This window comes from Barbus barbus (assembly GCF_936440315.1).
Source record: "Barbus barbus genome assembly, chromosome: 33".
Taxonomy (NCBI): Eukaryota; Metazoa; Chordata; class Actinopteri; order Cypriniformes; family Cyprinidae; genus Barbus; species Barbus barbus.
This window is the reverse complement of record NC_136761.1, coordinates 27,868,379-27,886,142: the sequence shown is the minus strand read 5'-3', so window position 1 is coordinate 27,886,142 and position 17,764 is coordinate 27,868,379. Positions and strand designations below refer to the sequence as shown.

At 45.1% G+C, this 17,764-nt stretch overlaps 2 protein-coding genes across 2 annotated transcripts in view; both read left to right on the top strand.

Moving 5' to 3' along the window:
* The window catches only part of LOC306853054 (uncharacterized protein), a 32,784-nt gene extending 20,769 nt beyond the window's left edge, over window positions 1-12,015 (top strand). Inside the window, exons 3-10 of the mRNA XM_079390224.1 lie at window positions 2,823-3,158; window positions 3,353-3,622; window positions 6,004-6,336; window positions 6,446-6,688; window positions 10,430-10,765; window positions 10,960-11,193; window positions 11,300-11,392; window positions 11,503-12,015. Of these exons, the coding sequence (XP_079246350.1) occupies window positions 2,823-3,158; window positions 3,353-3,622; window positions 6,004-6,336; window positions 6,446-6,688; window positions 10,430-10,765; window positions 10,960-11,193; window positions 11,300-11,392; window positions 11,503-11,579 (1,922 nt within the window). The 3' untranslated portion in view covers window positions 11,580-12,015. The remainder of the gene's footprint in view (window positions 1-2,822; window positions 3,159-3,352; window positions 3,623-6,003; window positions 6,337-6,445; window positions 6,689-10,429; window positions 10,766-10,959; window positions 11,194-11,299; window positions 11,393-11,502) is intronic.
* Window positions 12,016-13,180: 1,165 nt separating this feature from the next.
* The window catches only part of LOC306852888 (uncharacterized protein), a gene marked incomplete at both ends in the record, with an annotated part of 28,276 nt that continues 23,692 nt past the window's right edge, over window positions 13,181-17,764 (top strand). Inside the window, one exon of the mRNA XM_079390009.1 lies at window positions 13,181-13,286. Within this exon, the coding sequence (XP_079246135.1) occupies window positions 13,181-13,286 (106 nt within the window). The remainder of the gene's footprint in view (window positions 13,287-17,764) is intronic.

Genomic DNA, 17,764 nt, shown 5'->3' with positions numbered 1-17,764 from the left:
AAACAGAGACGATTAACCGCAATATGGATTCGATCACGGCTAAGCTCTCAGCTTTAGAAAGGAAAATTGATGGACAAGGAGATCAGAATGGACAATGAGAGTAGCTGTGAAACCAGAAGACAGCTGTTCACCCAAAGACAAAACAATCTTATCTCTTTCCGGCTTCCCAAAACAGAACGGCTTGGCAAGGCCGCTCTGGTATCAACTCTCATGTGAATACTGCAGGGAGACGCTCTTTCTTCCCTCCCCCATCAAACACCTTGTTATTGTCGGGTGCTTGGGCTCTGGCCAAGGTCGTTTCCATGGCAATTGCTATGTCGCACCACAACCTGCGAACTGAGACAACTGGTTTAGAGTGCTGGCGAAACGGATTTCAAGACATACGAACTCACACAAACTTACACATACACACACTCATACACCTCCCTACCCCCATCCCACGCCTTCGTCGCTTCATCCCGTCAGTTGATAACGGGTCTGTGTTCGCGCTGTAATGGCTGCAGGCCGGATGGCTGTTTCGTCTGAATTGGATTACTATGCAAGTTATGTTCCTGTGTTGACTGTGCTCTATGCTGAGGTTTTTGTCTGTTCTCACACTGCACTCTCGTTCAGGAGTGTAGTGTGAGGTCTATTTTTTTCTCCTCTCTTTCCTCATGTTGTGCTGTATTCTTCTTCTTTATTGCATTTCGTTGCCTTGTACCTACATGTGCAATGACAATAAATTGAATCCAATCCAATCCAATCCAATATGGTAAATATGTACTTCTCAATAAGATGTGATGTAATGTGAACTAAAATATACTTAAATGTCATTTCAATGTTCTTCAATGTTATATATATATCTGGCAATGAAGATGAAATTTAGTATGGGCTATTTAAAATTTGATTTAAAAAAAATCTCTTATTTACCTAGTTACAATCAACACAAACACAAAATGAAAATATTTGACAAAATCTCTAAAACAAATACACAAAAATGCTTTTTGCTTATACACAAGAAACTCAACAATATACACAGCTGCAACACTTTAACTCACTTATTAGAAAGAGTCTGGAGAACAATGCGAAATCACTTATACACAAAAGTACCTGTTCTCTACGACGTATAAGCCCATTTCCTCATTGGGGACCTAAAAATGTCCACAAGGTCCAAATTTACTGCTATTACTATCCTTGTGGAGTCATTTGGTGAAACCAGGCCATAAATTCTCAAACCTTTACTAGCACCAACATTAAACAGGACAGAAAAGTTTCTTCTTAAATCTTACTCCAGCATTAGTTGTTGCGAAAGACCAGACTGGGTTGGATCCATTTGCAGCTTTTATTAAGATTGGTCAAACAGGCAGGGTAAATCACCAGCCAACTGAGCAATAGAGGCAAGGCAGAGACAGTCGAGAAAACAGGCAGAAGGTCGAGGCAGGCAGCGAGAATCAAAAGTCCAATAAACAAATCCAAGTCGGAGCAGGCAGAGAATAATCAGCAACTTAACACAGTCCAGGGTCGAGAGGTAATAACGCTCAGAAATGACAACCGGGGCAAATCAAGACTTCACAATTAGGTGCTGTGTGTGAATGGCTTATATGTGTGTGTGTGTTAATGAGGTGAAATTAAAATCAATTATTTTACATGTGCTTTACTATATTGATAAATATATAAAAATAAGTGTACTTATTTAAAACACAACAAAATCATAATTATGTAAAATGTATGTTTAAGTAATACTTAATTAGACATTATTATAAAGTGCTTTTTAAAAAGTGCACTTAAGTATGTTAAGGCCTATTGTCATTAAAGTGTACTCTCTTTAAGTACACTTAAGTGACCTTTAATTTAGATTATATTATATTATCTGCAAGTGCACTTTTTAAAAAGTATACTTTTAATAATTGAAGTGCACAAAAAGTGCACTTTACTGCAATTAAGCACACTTCTTTTTTACAAGGATATCTCAGTACAAATTAAGATTTTAATGTATAAGACTTAATCACGCTGCATCACTGTAAGATGATGGAGAGGTCTGAGACGGGCGGGTGCACTGTGTTAATATTTTTAACACATTATTTTTTTTCTGTATTATCGCACCAATTAACACATTAAATCAACAGCCCTAGTTGCAATATTACTTTAAGGGTCTGCAGTGATCTATTCTGGTCTATACAGTTTATATTTGTGTAGTGCTAAAAAATGTAAGAGGAAGTGTGTGTTTCTTTCTTCATGTCCATTGTGCTGGTTTGAGGAAGGATTCTTTAAATGTTCTCAGTCCATTAAATGTGATACCAGAAAGATCAAGACATTTTTTTTTTAAAGAGAAATGTCACAGGTTAATGTCATTGGACAGAAAGTGAAGGACAAAGACAATTTATGCTTTATCATAATAAAGCATGTTAACATACAAGTGTTTTGAGACAGTGAAAGCGTGATAATTAAAGTTGAATACAATCAACATTTAGATTTGCATTTTGACTGAGAACATATAAAAAACCTGATATTACAGTGTCAAGCAGACATTTTAAAATGTAATTAATGTTTTATTTTAACAGTTATTTTTATTACACACTAAACCAAGTTAAATATGTCCAGTAATTTGAATATCTTCAGTGTCCTGCTGATTAGTAGTAAGTCAGGAGAAACACAAATGACACAAATCTGCATTCATGATGAAGATGAGCATTACATGAACTGAGATCAGATTAAGAGTCTGTTTGATGTGTTTCTTCAGCTGAACTTTAATTCTGTGAATGTATGTGTATCTGATTTTAATTAATGATGTCTGTATATTTTGGCACATTTCACTGTGTGTGTGTGTGTGTTTTGTTCTTCAGGTCTGGATCAGTTCTGCAGTTTTGTTCAGTCTGATCCCTGTTACGCAGCTCTGAGACACAAACTCAATTTGCTGATGGTGCTGGACGCTAGTGAATATGACCTGAAGATACATAAGAGAATAAACAACACACAACATGATCCAGTTTGTAGAGTAAAGGATGGCAGGATGAAGATGAGTGAATGTAATCTTTATAATAACAGATCTGAAGTGACAGTCATTAATGGGACTCTGATAATAAACCCTGTGATCAGATCAGATTCAGGGAATTACAGATTAATACTCGATCACTCAGACGGCACAGAAACATCTAGAGATCTTCAAGTGATTGTTGAAGGTACAGAAACTCTCTCATCAGACTCATTACAATCTCATGTTCTCCAAAGATCTCACTCTCATGCAAATGAATCAGTTGAGTCTCTGTGAAGGTTTTTATTCCTGTAGCACACAGTAAACACACTACATACTCCAGTAATAGTAACACGATTCTCCTGTGTTTGTCATGTGACTCTGATGTGTCCCTCCCTCCAGCTCCTATTGGCTCAGTGGAAGTGTCAATCATCTGCTCCTCCAGTGGGGTGATGAGGGTGTTCTGCTCCTCTGAGGGGGATCAGCTCCTCTACAGCTGGACTCTGAATGGAGATCCACTGATGGATGGAAACAGCAGCATTGATCTGGATGAGGGAACTGATGGAAACAGCAGCATTGATCTGGATGAGGGAACTGATGGAAACATCATCTGCAGCGTGAAGAACCACGTCAGTCACGCACAGAAGACCATTAGACTCCAACCCTGTCCTGGTGAGATCAGTTCTGTGAATCTGCAAATATTCATTTCATATGACTAAAGTTAAAACTGTTAAAATGGGTAAACAGTTGTGCTGCTGGATGATGTATAGGAGCCACAATACAATGTATTATACAAGGTGTAGGTCTATTTTAAATGCAAAAGTAACAGGTTTCTATTGTTATTTTATAAGAGGGCTAAATTCATTCTTGCAAATATTAGCAGAAAAGAGCATGGCTGCATGTGGAGGATTCTAAAGTTCTGTAATGACAACTGTCAGAAGATTTTAGCATGGTAATGAATATGACAATATTAATGTATTTAGAATAGATCTGCTGAATTGCTGCTGCTGCTGCTGTTGGTTATTGCTGTTGTTGTAGATTATTGCTGCTGAAGCAAAGCAAGCACAGGAACTTGATACTGCCAATACATATGCCGATACAAAGCTGTGAGTATTTAAGACATAATGCTGCTGCACAAATAGCATATAAAATAACTCGTAGGAGATCTATGCAGGTGCAGCTGGTGAACGTGGAGGGTTTCAGAAAAACTCTGAAAGCGTGCTGCAAAATGTTCTTGTAAATGCTAACCAGCCATTTAAATGTAAAGCAGAAAGCTCATTGGCTGCATATACAATATGAACCAATCAGCTTGTGCCAAGTAGTTTAACGCTGTGAATATCATCAAATAGGAAGCAAGCTAGAGAAGAGGAGAAATGCAGAGATTTGTGTGTGTGTGTGTGTAATGGTTTAAGAGTGTGTGATGGTTGATTGCAGAAGAGGTGTGTCTTCAGCTTTTTCTTGAAGTGAAGATGAAGTGACATGTGGCCAAGTATGGTGTCTTATACTCTGAATTTGTGCTCTGCATTTAACCCATCCAAAGTGCACACACAAAGCAGTGAGTAGTGAACAAACAAACACACACACACACACACACACATTGTGAACACACACCTGGAGCAGTGGGCAGCCATTTGCTGCAGCGACCGGGAAGTAGTTGGGGGTTTGCTGTCTTGTTCAAGGGTCTCACCTCCGTGGTCAAATACAATGCAAAATCAGGCTGTTCTTGAAGTGAACTCGTGTCTGTATCCACTGTTTTTGGACTATCACCATGAACTTGAACACGATTTATGCATCCGGTAAAGAACAGGTTGGCTTTTCAGAATCAGAACGAGCTTTATTGCCAAGTATGCGGCGCATACAATGAATTTGTTTTTTTGACATAGGCTTCCAGTACACAGAGACAACAACACACAAACAATAAACATAAGATGAGAATAAAAACTACACATATGTAAATATAAATAGACAGAAATTGAAAAATAAATAAATTGTATGTACAGTTGTGTTATAGATGATAGAATGGAATAGAATAGAAGTAGATGCAGTGATGTACTATGGAGGTGGTAATAAATAAATATAAGGTTATTGCTCATTTTTATTGCATAATGTGGGGAACATTTAACTGTGTATAAGGTAGATTGCCTGGGGGAAGAAACTGTTCTTGTGCCTGGCTGTCCTGGTAATTGGGGCTCTGTAGCGCCGGCCAGATGGCAAAAGTTCAAAAAGAGGATGACTTGGATGTGAAGGATCCAGAGTGATTTTCTGAGCCCTTTTCCTCACTCTGGATGTATACAGTTCTTGAAGGGGGGGGGGGGGCACCAATAATCCTTTCAGCAGTCCAAACCATTCTCTGTAGTCTTCCGATGTCTGATTTTGAAAATGGGCCAAACCAGACAGTTATTGATGTGCACAGAAGAACAGACTCGATGAGGGCTGAGTAGAACTGTTTCAGCAGCTCCTGTGGCAGGTTGAACTTCCTCAGCTGGCGAAGGAAGTACAATCTTTGTTGGGCCTTTTTTACAATAGAGTCGATGTGAATGTCCCACTTCATGTCCTGAGAGATGGTAGATCCCAGGAACTTGAATGTCTCCAGTGAATTTCAGTGGATGTCAATAGAGGAGGCTTCAATACGCTGCATTCTGTATGCTGACTGTTGTAAGGCTGAACTGCTGATCACTTTATGAATTGATAGCCTGTCCTCTGAACTTCAACATCCACAGAAAAAATGAAATCCATAGAAAACCTGCATATTAGGCTATTGGCTACATTGCCTCCCCCCCCTTTAAAGCATTTTCATAGAGTGCATTTAAATGTAAATGTTGATTTTGGAGTGAAATATATTTGGAAGTTATAACAGAACAATTGCTGTTTTATTAACATTTATTTATATTTTATATTGTTTTTATGGTATATCAAATTTAATCTAAGCAGTGATTTTTGTTCTGATATTTTTGTGATGGTTTGTAAAGTTCTGTATGGCCAGTAACTTAAAAATTAATAGCCAAATGGGCTAGTGGTTGAATGATGTTTTGTTTGTGCATTTTTTTCTCCAGGCCCGGATCGATTCTGCAGTTTTAATCAGTCTGATCCCTGTTACGCAGCTCTGGGAGACAAACTCAATCTGCAGATGGTGCTGGACGCTCGAGATCAAGAGCTGCATTTGTATAAGGAGTTAATAGATAGCAGAGAACTGAAAGTTTTTAGAATAAAGAACAATAAAGAGAAAAATCACAAATCCATCAAAAACAGATCTCAGTTCATCTTTGAAAATGGTACTCTGATAATAAACCGCGTGATCAGAGCAGATTCAGGAAATTACATATTAGGGCTCTATGGCTCAGATGGGTCAAGAACTTTTAAAAAACATCTTCCCGTTAATATTGAAGGTACACAAACTATCTCATCAGACTCATTCAATTTCATGTTTTCAAAGATCTCACTCTCATGCAAAAATAATCTCTGTATCATGCGACTGTCATGTGTTCCTCCCTCCAGCTCCTATTGGCTCAGTGGAAGTTTCAACCAGCTGCTCCTCCAATCAGAGGTCAGTGTCCTGCTCCTCTGAGGGTGATCAGATCATCTACAGCTGGATTCTAAATGGAAAAATAATAAAACAAGGGCCAATGTTTGGAAACGGCAGCGTTGATCTGGATGAGGAAACAGATGGAAACATCAGCTGCAGCGTGAAGAACCACGTCAGTCACGCACAGAAGACCATTAGAGTCACACCCTGTCCTGGTGAGATCAGTTCTGTTCATCTACAGATTTCAACATCATATGTCTACCAAAATATCTAATGTCATGATTAAAACAGTTGTGCTGAAGAGTTGTAATACAATGTATCTTTTCAGCTATTGAACATATTTTTTATCATTTCTATTGTTCTGTTGTATGCAATTATTTTTAAGTAAACATACAGCTTTGAAGACGTTCTGTCGACCATATTATAGTTCCCTATCTGTTGGTCACTACGAGTTATGTCGTGACGACATTAGGTGATTTACCTGGGAGCCCCGATCGCCTCTGATAAGAGAAAACGCCAATGAAATTGGCTAGTGGATTTTGCATACCTAAGCCACTCCCCGTGCATACGGGTATAAAAGGGCAACAGGTGCATCCACTCATCAGATTTTTGCTTCGGAGCCGAGTGGATGAACATGTTGATCTCCACAAAGCCATTCATCATCTGTCTGGAAGCTGTTCTGGTTGGCGTCACGGTGCGAACAGCGGTGTCCCTGTCTGCAGCGATTCCCCTGGGCCCTTCAACTAAAAGAGCAGATTTCCTAAAAGAGCAAATCATGGTCGGTTCGCGTCTTTTAAAGACGCTATTCCGGCCGTGTTCTTTTGGCTGCAGATGTTTCCTGTCCTCCGTCAACAACCACGATCATTGTCTTCAGTGTCTGGGCATCCAGCACGCTGAAGCTGCGTTCGTGGATGGTTTATGCGTTCATTTTGAGCATGTAACCATGGCAGCGCTGTGATCGTGCCTCTCTCTCCTCACGGGGATGGGCGATCTGAGGATTACAGTGAGAGCCTTTCCGCCTGGCCAGTCCCCACGGACCTTTCACTCCTCCTGCAGCAGCTGTTCTGTTCAGCTCTCCGGTGATTCTGCTGTGCCATCTTACGGCGTGCCCAGCATTTAATTCGGCGCGCCGATAGAGGATTAGTTGTCGATCGCGGCATCAGGGGATGGGCAATCGTCCTCTGAGGATGAAGATTCGGTGCGGCTGCCCCCCTCGAGTCTCGCGGCCGCTGCCGAATCGGACCCAGAGCTGATGGCCATGCTTTCTCGGGCCGCCGCGAGATTGGGCTGGAGGCGTGCACACCTCCCAGTCCTGAGCCCTCGCGGTGAGATGAGGCTTGCCCTGGTTCCTTTCTTCCCGGAGGTGCACGAGGAGCTGATGAAGTCGTGGACGGCCCCTTTTTACGGCCAGAAGCGGCGCGTCTGCCTCCCCATCCTCGCTACCCTCGATGGTGACGCTGACATTCCCCAGGCGGAGAGTACAGTTGCGGTGCACCTGTGCTCGCAAAACGCTGCCACTTGGAGGAATCGTCCTCGTCCCCCGTCCAAATCCTATAGGCTGATGGCCGCTCATGGCCAAAGCTTACAGTGCTGCGGTCCATGCCGCCCCTGCCCTGCACGCCACGGCTATCCCCCAGTGAGCCTGCTCGCACAGACTCTGTGCAAGGTCAGGGAGGACGAGGAGCAGGTCTTGTTGATTGCGCCATATTGGCCCACCCGGACTTGGTTTCCGGAACTCATGCTCCTCGCGACAGCCCCTATTTGGTGCATTCAGCTCTGGGTCCGGTGCAGCGGTGGCGACAACACCCGAGGGGGGCAGCACCGCCGAACCTTCATCCTCAGAGGACCATCCCCCAATGCTGCGATCTACATCCTATCCTCGGGTGGCGCACCGAATGAAATGCTGGGCGCCCCGTGGGAAGAACCAACAGAATCACCCAGGAGCCGGACGAGACATTCGTTGCATGAGGAGTAAGAGGTCCGTGGGGACGTCCCCGGCAGAGAGGCTCTTACTGTGATCCTCAGATCTCCAAGAGCGCCAGCCGGTGGTCCTCTGCTCAAGCCAGAGAGACCGGGACGGGTGGCGGCAGAGGGTGCCAATCCTTTCAGAAAGGAAAGGCGAGATCGCAGCGATGCCATGCTCATACGCCCACAACAGGCTCATGAGTCATCCACGAATGAAGCTTCAGCATGCTGGAGACCCAGACACTGAAAACAATGATCGTGTCCGTCACCCGCAGACAGAAAACGACCGCAACCGAGAGGACACGGACGAAACAGCATCTTGAAAAAGACACGATCATCCGTGATTTGCTCTTTTAGAATTTACTCTTCATCGCTGGTGAAAGGGACTCCGTTGACTGCACCATAACACCAACTGGGAACAAAATAAAGAGGTGGAAAGGCTTTGTGAAGATCAGCACTCTTCTCAGAGCGGAACAGACAGACAGGACCCATGGCGGAGCAGGGAGCTCAGGAGGCCATGGCAGGTGGTAACTGTGGCCATGGCATCCTTCTTCGGCCCTCCCACTCCACCCAGAGCTCTACTACCCCCCCCCAAAAATTTCCATGGGGAATCCAGGGGGTATCAGGAGCCCTCCGGGGCTAGACAGACAAAACAGTACAAGACACGACAGAAACCCTCCAGGGTCAGACAAACAGGACATCCCACAGGAACCAGAAGCCCTCCTGGGCTGGCTAGGAAGCTGAGTCTTCCTCTGGGCATGACGAGGAGTCAGGGGCCCTCACAGGGTCCCTCAGCAACCTCCTCCACTTCTGCGACAGGGGGGGTAAGCGGCTGCGACTGGCCTCCATGGCCACAACTCAAGGAGCCGCCTGCCCCAGACGAGTCTCCATGGACAAGACATGACATGACAAGGTTTTTTTAAAATGTTCCTGTGGGCACAACGAGCCATACATACGGCACTCCTGGCCGTGACGTGTGGACTAGATCCACGGGGATAGGGCTAGAGGCTGCGGCCGGCAGGCTTGAGTCAGCGGCAATCCGGTGGGCTTGAGTCAGCGGCAATCCGGCGGGCATTGAGTCAGAGGCGGACCGGCGGGCATTGAGTCAGAGGCGGACCGGCGGCTTGCACAGGGGAGCCGCGGACAGCGGCGTGAATAGGGGGAGCCGCCGACGGTGGGTTGGCTTTCCCCACGGACGGCAGCGTTGATCTCCCGCGAACGGCGGGCTCGGTGAGCCGCGAACGGCGGCGTGACTTGGGGAAGCCGCCGACGGTGGGTTGGCTTTCCCCACGGACGGCGGACTTGGGTGAGCGGCGAGGTTGGGAGCCGCGGACGGCGGCGAATATCTCCTACGATCAGCGGGTTGGATGAGCCGCGGACAACGGCGAACTTCTCCCGCGATCTTCTGACTGGAGGTCTCGCGGCCAGCGGACTCGCGGCACTCGCGGTAATCCTGCCGAACTCCCACGCCGACTTGCAGTGGGCTAAGGCGGGATGTCGAGTGGCGATGTTGTGGTCTGGTCCTCTGTCACGGTGCACACACGAGGGAGGAACCAGGAACACGCAGACGAGGATGTAAACTCAAATATGTCTTTACTTAAAATATCAAGGCAGGGCAAGACAAGGCAGAGCAAGACACAGACAGGAACACCGGGGAGTAACAAGTAGACCAGACAAAATGGCACTACACAGACAGGACTATAAATACACAGGTAAATAATAGCTAACGAGACAAACACAGCTGAACAGAATGGACTACTAATGACATGACAGGAAACAAACCAAATATGGGCACAAGAGGCAGGAACACAAGACACACACCACAGTTCCCTGACAGCCTTGTGTCGTTTCTTTGTTATAAAAACATTATTTTACATAATTTTAGTATTGAATAATAGAGCAATGGAAATGATCAAATGGTTTAGAGTTAGTTAATTTTACTGAATGTGGATTTCACTGTGTATGTGTGTGTGTGTGTTTTTGTTCTTCAGGTCTGGATCGGTTCTGCAGTTTTAAACAGTCTAAACCCTGTTACACAGCTCTGAGAGACAGACTCAATCTTCTGATGGTGCTGGCTGCTAGTGAATTTGACCTGAAGTTAATAAAGAGAATAAACAACACACAACATGATCCAGTTTGTAGAGTAAAGAATAGCAGGATGAGGATGAGGGAATGCGATCTTTATAATAACAGATCTGATGTGACAGTCATTAATGGGACTCTGATAATAAACCGTGTGATCAGAGCAGATTCAGGGAATTACAGATTAACACTCGAGAGCTCAGACGGCACAGAAACATCTAGAGATCTTCAAGTGATTGTTGAAGGTACAGAAACTCTCTCATCAGACTCATTACAATCTCATGTTCTCCAAAGATCTCACTCTCATGCAAATGAATCAGTTGAGTCTCTGTGAAGGTTTTTATTCCTGTAGCACACAGTAAACACACTACATACTCCAGTAATAGTAACAAGATTCTCCTGTGTTTGTCATGTGATTGTGATGTGTCCCTCCCTCCAGCTCCTATTGGCTCAGTGGAAGTGTCAATCATCTGCTCGTCCAGTGGGGTGATGAGGGTGTTCTGCTCCTCTGAGGGGGATCAGCTCCTCTACAGCTGGACTCTGAATGGAGATCCACTGATGGATGGAAACAGCAGCATTGATCTGGATGAGAGAACTGATGGAAACATCAGCTGCAGCGTGAAGAACCACATCAGTCACACACAGAAGACCATTAGAGTCAAACCCTGTCCTGGTGAGATCAGTTCTGTGAATTTACAGATATCAGCTACACATAGACTGACTGATTGATTGATTGATTGATTGATTGATTGATTGATTGGTGTGTTTGTGTTGTTCAGTGTCTGTGGTGTTTGTGATGGTCTGGTGTTTCCAGCTGATGGTTCTGTTGGGTCTGTTAGGAGCTTTTCACATCTACATGAGACACACATCAGGTGAGAGACAATTATCATCATTATTATTATTATTATTATTATGGATTTGTCATGCAAATATTAAGAGTGTAAAGGTGATGATGATGATGATGATGATGTGATGCTTTTAGGAAAGAAACAGGAAGATCAGAAAGTGAGGATGAGAAGATTTAGAGAAGGACATGAACAGACAGCAGAAGATTCATGAGAGCAGCAGCAGATCATCACATCTATGAGAAATGATTTCATAATCTCACAGAATCTCACATCAATCTCAAATCCAACTGTGTTTACTTCATATTTATGCTCTTGCTCTTTTACTTTATTCTTGTTTAGGTTTATTTATCTTCATTTTCAGCATCTATTTAGATATTTTATCTGTTTGAAGCTCTTGATCTGTTTCTCAGTTTTGGGGTGTCTTTTGTTTTCTGACAGTTTTTAAACTGACTGTCTTTTTTAGATGACTTTTAACATGTTTAATTTGTGCATTTGTAAATGGAGTTGTATTTGCAATAAAAAGTCACAAGCATATTGTATAAAAGCATTTTAAGTAACAGAAAGCACACAATTAATTTAAACAGACGTAAAAACAAACAATATACAAAACCAATAAATCCAGAAATAAAATTATTTTTTATGAGTCCAGCTGTAACTTGTTTTCTACTTCAGATCTCACCAATAACAAAGAAAGTGTATTACATTATTTGACTTGTATTATTTTACATTATAGATGTACATTGTTTCTGTAGAAATACTTTGATGTTAGTTGTACCTCATCATCATCACTTTTTTGCATGGATGAATCTGAGGTTTTAGGAATCGTTAATAATAATAATAATAATTATAATAATTCATTACATTTATATAGCGCTTTTCTGCTTTTCTAAGCACTCAAAGCGCTCTACATTGTGAGGGGGGGGGGGGGGGGGGGGGGGTGTTTCCTCATCCACCACCAGTGTGCAGCATCCACCTGGATGATGCAACGGCAGCCATAGTGCGCCAGAACACCCACCACACACCAGCTTACTGGTGGAGAGGAGACAGAGTGATGAAGCCAATCAGTGTAAGGGGACGATTAGGAGGCCATGATGGTCAGAGACCAATGGGGAAATTTGGCCAGGATGCCGGGGTAACATCCCTACTCTTTTTCGAAAGACATCCTGGGATTTTTTAATGACCACAGAGAGTCAGGACCTCGGTTTAACATCTCATCCGAAGGACGGTGCTTTTTGACAGTATAGTGTCTCCGTCAATATACTGGGGTGTTAGGACCCACACAGACCTCAGGATGAGCATCCCCTGCTGGCCTCACTAACACCTATAATACCTACATTTCACTGCTGGTTATACTCTGTATGATTATGTATGTGACAAATAAATAATTTCTTACCTCTTCCAGCAGCAACCTAGTTTTCCCAGGAGGTCTCCCATCCATGTACTGACCAGGCTCAACCCTGCTTAGCTTCAGTGGGCAACCAGTCTTGGGCTGCAGAGTGATATGGCTGCCCAAGTTACCGTTACAGTTAACGATGTTTGCCTTTTTCAGAGCGTGGTATTGAGGGTTGAAGAGAGCGCTGGTCATTCACTCCCTTCACCTACAATCCCTGCTGGTACTGAGACTTAAACCTGCGACCTTTGGGTTACAAGTCCAACTCTCAAACCATCAGGCCACGATTGCCCCGTAAACTATGTGTCACAGTCACTGAGGCGGAAGCAAAGATGCAGGTGAGTAATATTTATTAAGGGTCAGACCACACAAGAACAGTACAGACAACAGTCTCTCAGATGGGATGATGGCGCAGGGACCAGATGAACAGCGTGCTGATGAAGAGTGTCGAGGGTGAATCCAGTGCAGGTGATGATCCAGGTGAGACAAAGACTCCAGACTCACTCGGACACGAACAGGACGACGAAGGTACATGAAGAAATACTGACTGGGAACACATCCAACACATCCAGGTACATCCAACGATCTGACAAGGGAGAGAAGTATTCAATGAGGCTTTATAGCTGAGTGAATTGGCAGCAGCTGGTGCGGGAATTGAGATCAGCTGGCGCGCTGATCACGGAACGAGGGACATGCCCACTCGCACACAATACACAGACACAGACAATGATACACGAGACATGAAGGAGGCAGTAGATTAATATACCGTGACAGTACCCTCCCTCCTAGGAACGCCTCCTGGCGTCCCCAGACTCCCTTACCTGTCGATTGTAATCATCGATAAGGGAGTGATCCAGAATGTCTCTAGCAGGCACCCAACTTCTCTCCTCCGGACCGTAACCTTCCCAGTCCACCAAGTACTGGAATCCGCGTCCCCTCCGCCTAGAGTCCAGAATACGATCGACCGAATAAGCAGGTTCCCCTTCTACGAGTCGCGGCGGTGGGGGAACCGGGGCTGGCGGATTAATGCGGGAATAAAACACGGGTTTAATTTTGGACACATGGAAGACGGGATGAATTCTCCTGTACACTGGAGGAAGATTGAGGCGAACTGCCACCGGACTAATGATTTTAGTGACAGCAAACGGGCCAATGAATTTGGAAGCAAGTTTATTAGAAATGGAGCGGAGAGGAATGTTCTTGGTAGAAAGCCACACTTTGGAACCGACGATGTATACGGGAGGTCTAGACCGGTGGCGATCGGCCTTGGTGCGCGCTCCCACTTGGAGTAGAGTCTCGCGGGCTCTAGTCCAAGTGCGATGACACCTCTGGACAAAGGCGTGAGCGGAGGGGACCGCGACCTCGGATTCCAGACTAGGAAAAATTGGTGGCTGGTAACCTATACTACCTTCAAACGGAGATAGGCCCGTAGATGACACTGGCAACGAATTGTGGGCGTACTCCACCATAGACAGTTGCTGGCTCCATGAGGAAGGATTTTTGGAGACCAGACATCGCAACGTTCTCTCCAAATCCTGGTTGGCTCTCTCAGTTTGGCCATTGCTCTGGGGATGAAACCCTGAGGACAGGCTAACAGTAGCGCTCAGTAATTTACAAAATTCTCGCCAAAATTTGGACACAAATTGGGGTCCTCTGTCGGAAACCACGTCTGTCGGGAGGCCATGTAACCGAAAGACGTGGTGAACGACTGTAACCGCTGTCTCCTTGGCTGAGGGTAATTTGGGCAAGGGAATGAAGTGAGCCGCCTTCGAGAATCGGTCCACCACGGTCAAAACTACCGTGTTACCCTGCGAGGGTGGGAGGGCGGTGACAAAATCTAGAGCGATATGGGACCAGGGTCTCGAAGGGATCGGCAGCGGTTGGAGGAGCCCATCTGGGGGTCTATTGGAAGTCTTACCAGTGGCACAAACTGAGCAAGCCAAAACAAAACTGTGAACATCGCGAGCCATAAGTGGCCACCAAAATCGTTGCTTGACTAAAGATGTAGTGCTACTGACTCCTGGATGACAAGCCACACTGGAACAATGACTGAATAACGTCGGACCGTAATCCCTCTGGCACAAATAACCGGTTCGGTGGGCAACCGACCGGAGGCGTTACCCCTTGCAAGGCCGTCTTGACCTTCGATTCGACCTCCCATGTGAGTGCGGAGATGATAAGGGTCTCCGGAAAAATACACTCGGGAGTAGACGGGCGATCGGAACGGTCAAAAATACGTGATAAAGAATCGGCTTGATGTTCTTGGAGCCCGGGCGGTACGAGAGAGTGAAGTCAAAACGTCCGAAAAAAAGTGCCCACCGAGCCTGCCTAGAGTTCAATCTTTTAGCAGTTTTAATGTATTCCAAATTCTTGTGATCGGTCCATACGATGAAAGGTACCCCCGACCCTTCCAACCAGTGGCGCCATTCTTCCAATGCTAGCTTGACTGCCAACAACTCTCTGTTACCAATGTCATAATTACTCTCGGCAGGGGACAAACGGTGGGACAAAAACGCGCATGGATGCATTCTGTCGTCCACCGGAGAGCGCTGGGATAGCACTGCACCTACCCCCACCTCTGACGCATCGACCTCCACCACGAACTGACGTGATGGATCAGGGGTAATTAAGATGGGGGCTGAAACAAAGCGGCCCTTCAGTTTGGCAAACGCAGCCTCAGCTGCGTTTGACCACCTGAACGTAGTTCTGGGGGAGGTCAAGGCGGTCAGAGGAGAGACTAGTTGGCTGAAATTGCGAATAAACCGCCGGTAAAAATTGGCGAACCCCAGAAACCTCTGCAGGGCCTTGCGGGAGTCTGGGCTTGGCCAATCCACCACAGCCTTAACCTTGTCAGGATCCATAAGCACTCCCTCTAACGACACAATGTATCCTAGGAAAGGAACAGACTGTGCATGAAAAGCGCATTTCTCCGCCTTGACAAAAAGCCCATTCTCTAACAGCCTCTGAAGCACTCGTCGAACGTGCTGCACGTGCTCCTGGAGAGAAGAAGAAAAAATCAATATGTCATCCAGGTAAACATATATGAATTGATCGACCATATCTCGCAGCATGTCGTTGACGAGTGCCTGGAAGACTGCCGGGGAGTTGGACAGCCCGAAGGGCATGACCAAGTATTCAAAGTGCCCCCTGGGGGTGTTAAAAGCAGTCTTCCATTCGTCCCCCCTCCTGATGCGGACCAAATGATAAGTGTTCCGTAAGTCCAATTTAGTGAAGATCGACGCTCCCTGCAACCTCTCGAAAGCTGAAGACATCAGCGGCAAAGGATAGGTATTCTTTACCGTGATGCTGTTCAACCCTCGGTAGTCAATGCAAGGTCGCAGTGATCCGTCCTTCTTCCCCACAAAAAAGAACCCCGCCCCCGCAGGAGAAGAGGAGGGCCGGATGAACCCCGCTGCTAGAGAATCAGAAATATATTTCTCCATAACCTCTCTCTCTGGAACAGAAAGTGAATATAACTTGCCCTTAGGCGGAGACGTACCTGGCAATAACTCTATGGCACAGTCATAGGGATGATGTGGAGGGAGAGAAGCAGCACGAGACTTACTGAACACCTCCTTCAGGTCTAGATACTCCGTGGGCACGTTAGACAAATCCCCTGCCTCCTCCTGCAAGGTGGAAACAGAAACAGACGGACAAGCAGAAACAAGACAAGACTCATAACATTTAGTGCTCCATTCTGATACAGATTTCTGCTGCCAATCTATCCTGGGGTTGTGCTTGGTAAGCCAGGGGTGTCCTAAAACAATGGGTGCCAGGGGGGAGTCCAGAATGTAGAAGGAAATGATTTCAGTGTGATTGCCAGATACAATGAGTGTGATGGGTCCAGTGGTGAAGGAAATGGTAGGCAAGGTTTGGCCATTGAGGGTGTGGACTGCGATGGTATGAGTGAGGGGTATGAGGGGAACCTGAATCCGGAGTGCAAATTTGTAGTCCATAAAAATATCTTCTGCCCCAGAGTCCAATAGTGCTTGACCGTCGTGAGTGTGTGCTGTCCATCTTAAGGTCTCTGCACACTGAGTCCGAAATTTTCGCATGCGTTTTTTCGCATTCGCAATCTTAAAAATTCGTCACGCACAGAGACCGTGCACACTGAGTCCGATGCGTTTTAATTAATCCGTTGCGAAAAAAAATCGCAAAACTATACAAAATGTCTTTAAGTAGTGAGGATGATTTTGTTGTCCTCTCTCTTTTTAAAAAAAGAAAAAGAAAAAGGAAATATTGGGTCCATCCAATCCTTAAATTGCGCAGAGAGGAAGGTTCCGCCTCCTTATCAAAAAGCTGCGGGATTATCTCGAGAGATTCAAAGTTTATTTCAGGATGTCAATGCCTCAGTTTGATACTTTGCTAGTGATACTGAATCCACATAATAAAAAGACCACCAATTTCCGTGAACCAATTTATCCTAAACAGAGACTGTCTGAGGTATGACACACACACACACCGAACTGCGGCATCGGAAAGGTGCGCGCCAGGCATAAAAAATAGGCTACAGCAGTTCTTTATATTCTGTATTCCGCAATTTGTTTGTCATAAAGTGCGCTGTGCTGCAAGACGAAGTGTATTAATTTGTCTGACACTATTTTGGATTTTGGCTTTCGCTTGTACGGTGGCTCTGAATTGTCAAAACACCTTCTCAAAGCATCGCAAAATGCTTTATACAGATGCGAATCGAACCCGATCCGAATTTTTTTTTGACGGACGAAAATTTCGGAGGCAGTGTGCAAACGTGATTGACAAAACGTGAGGTTATATTTATTTTTCAACGTGCGAAAATTTCAGACGAAAAATTCGGACTCAGTGTGCAATGGCCTTTAGTCTTACCGGGAGGAGTGTAGATGTAAATGAGGTCTTTTCAGCGGAAATCCCACCCGACAGTAGCCTCAGATTCACTGCCGGGCTTGGCCTTTTACTGGGCAGTTGTATGCGAAATGTCCCGCCGTACCACAGCAAAGGCAAAGGCCCTGGGACCTCCGCCTCTCCTTCTC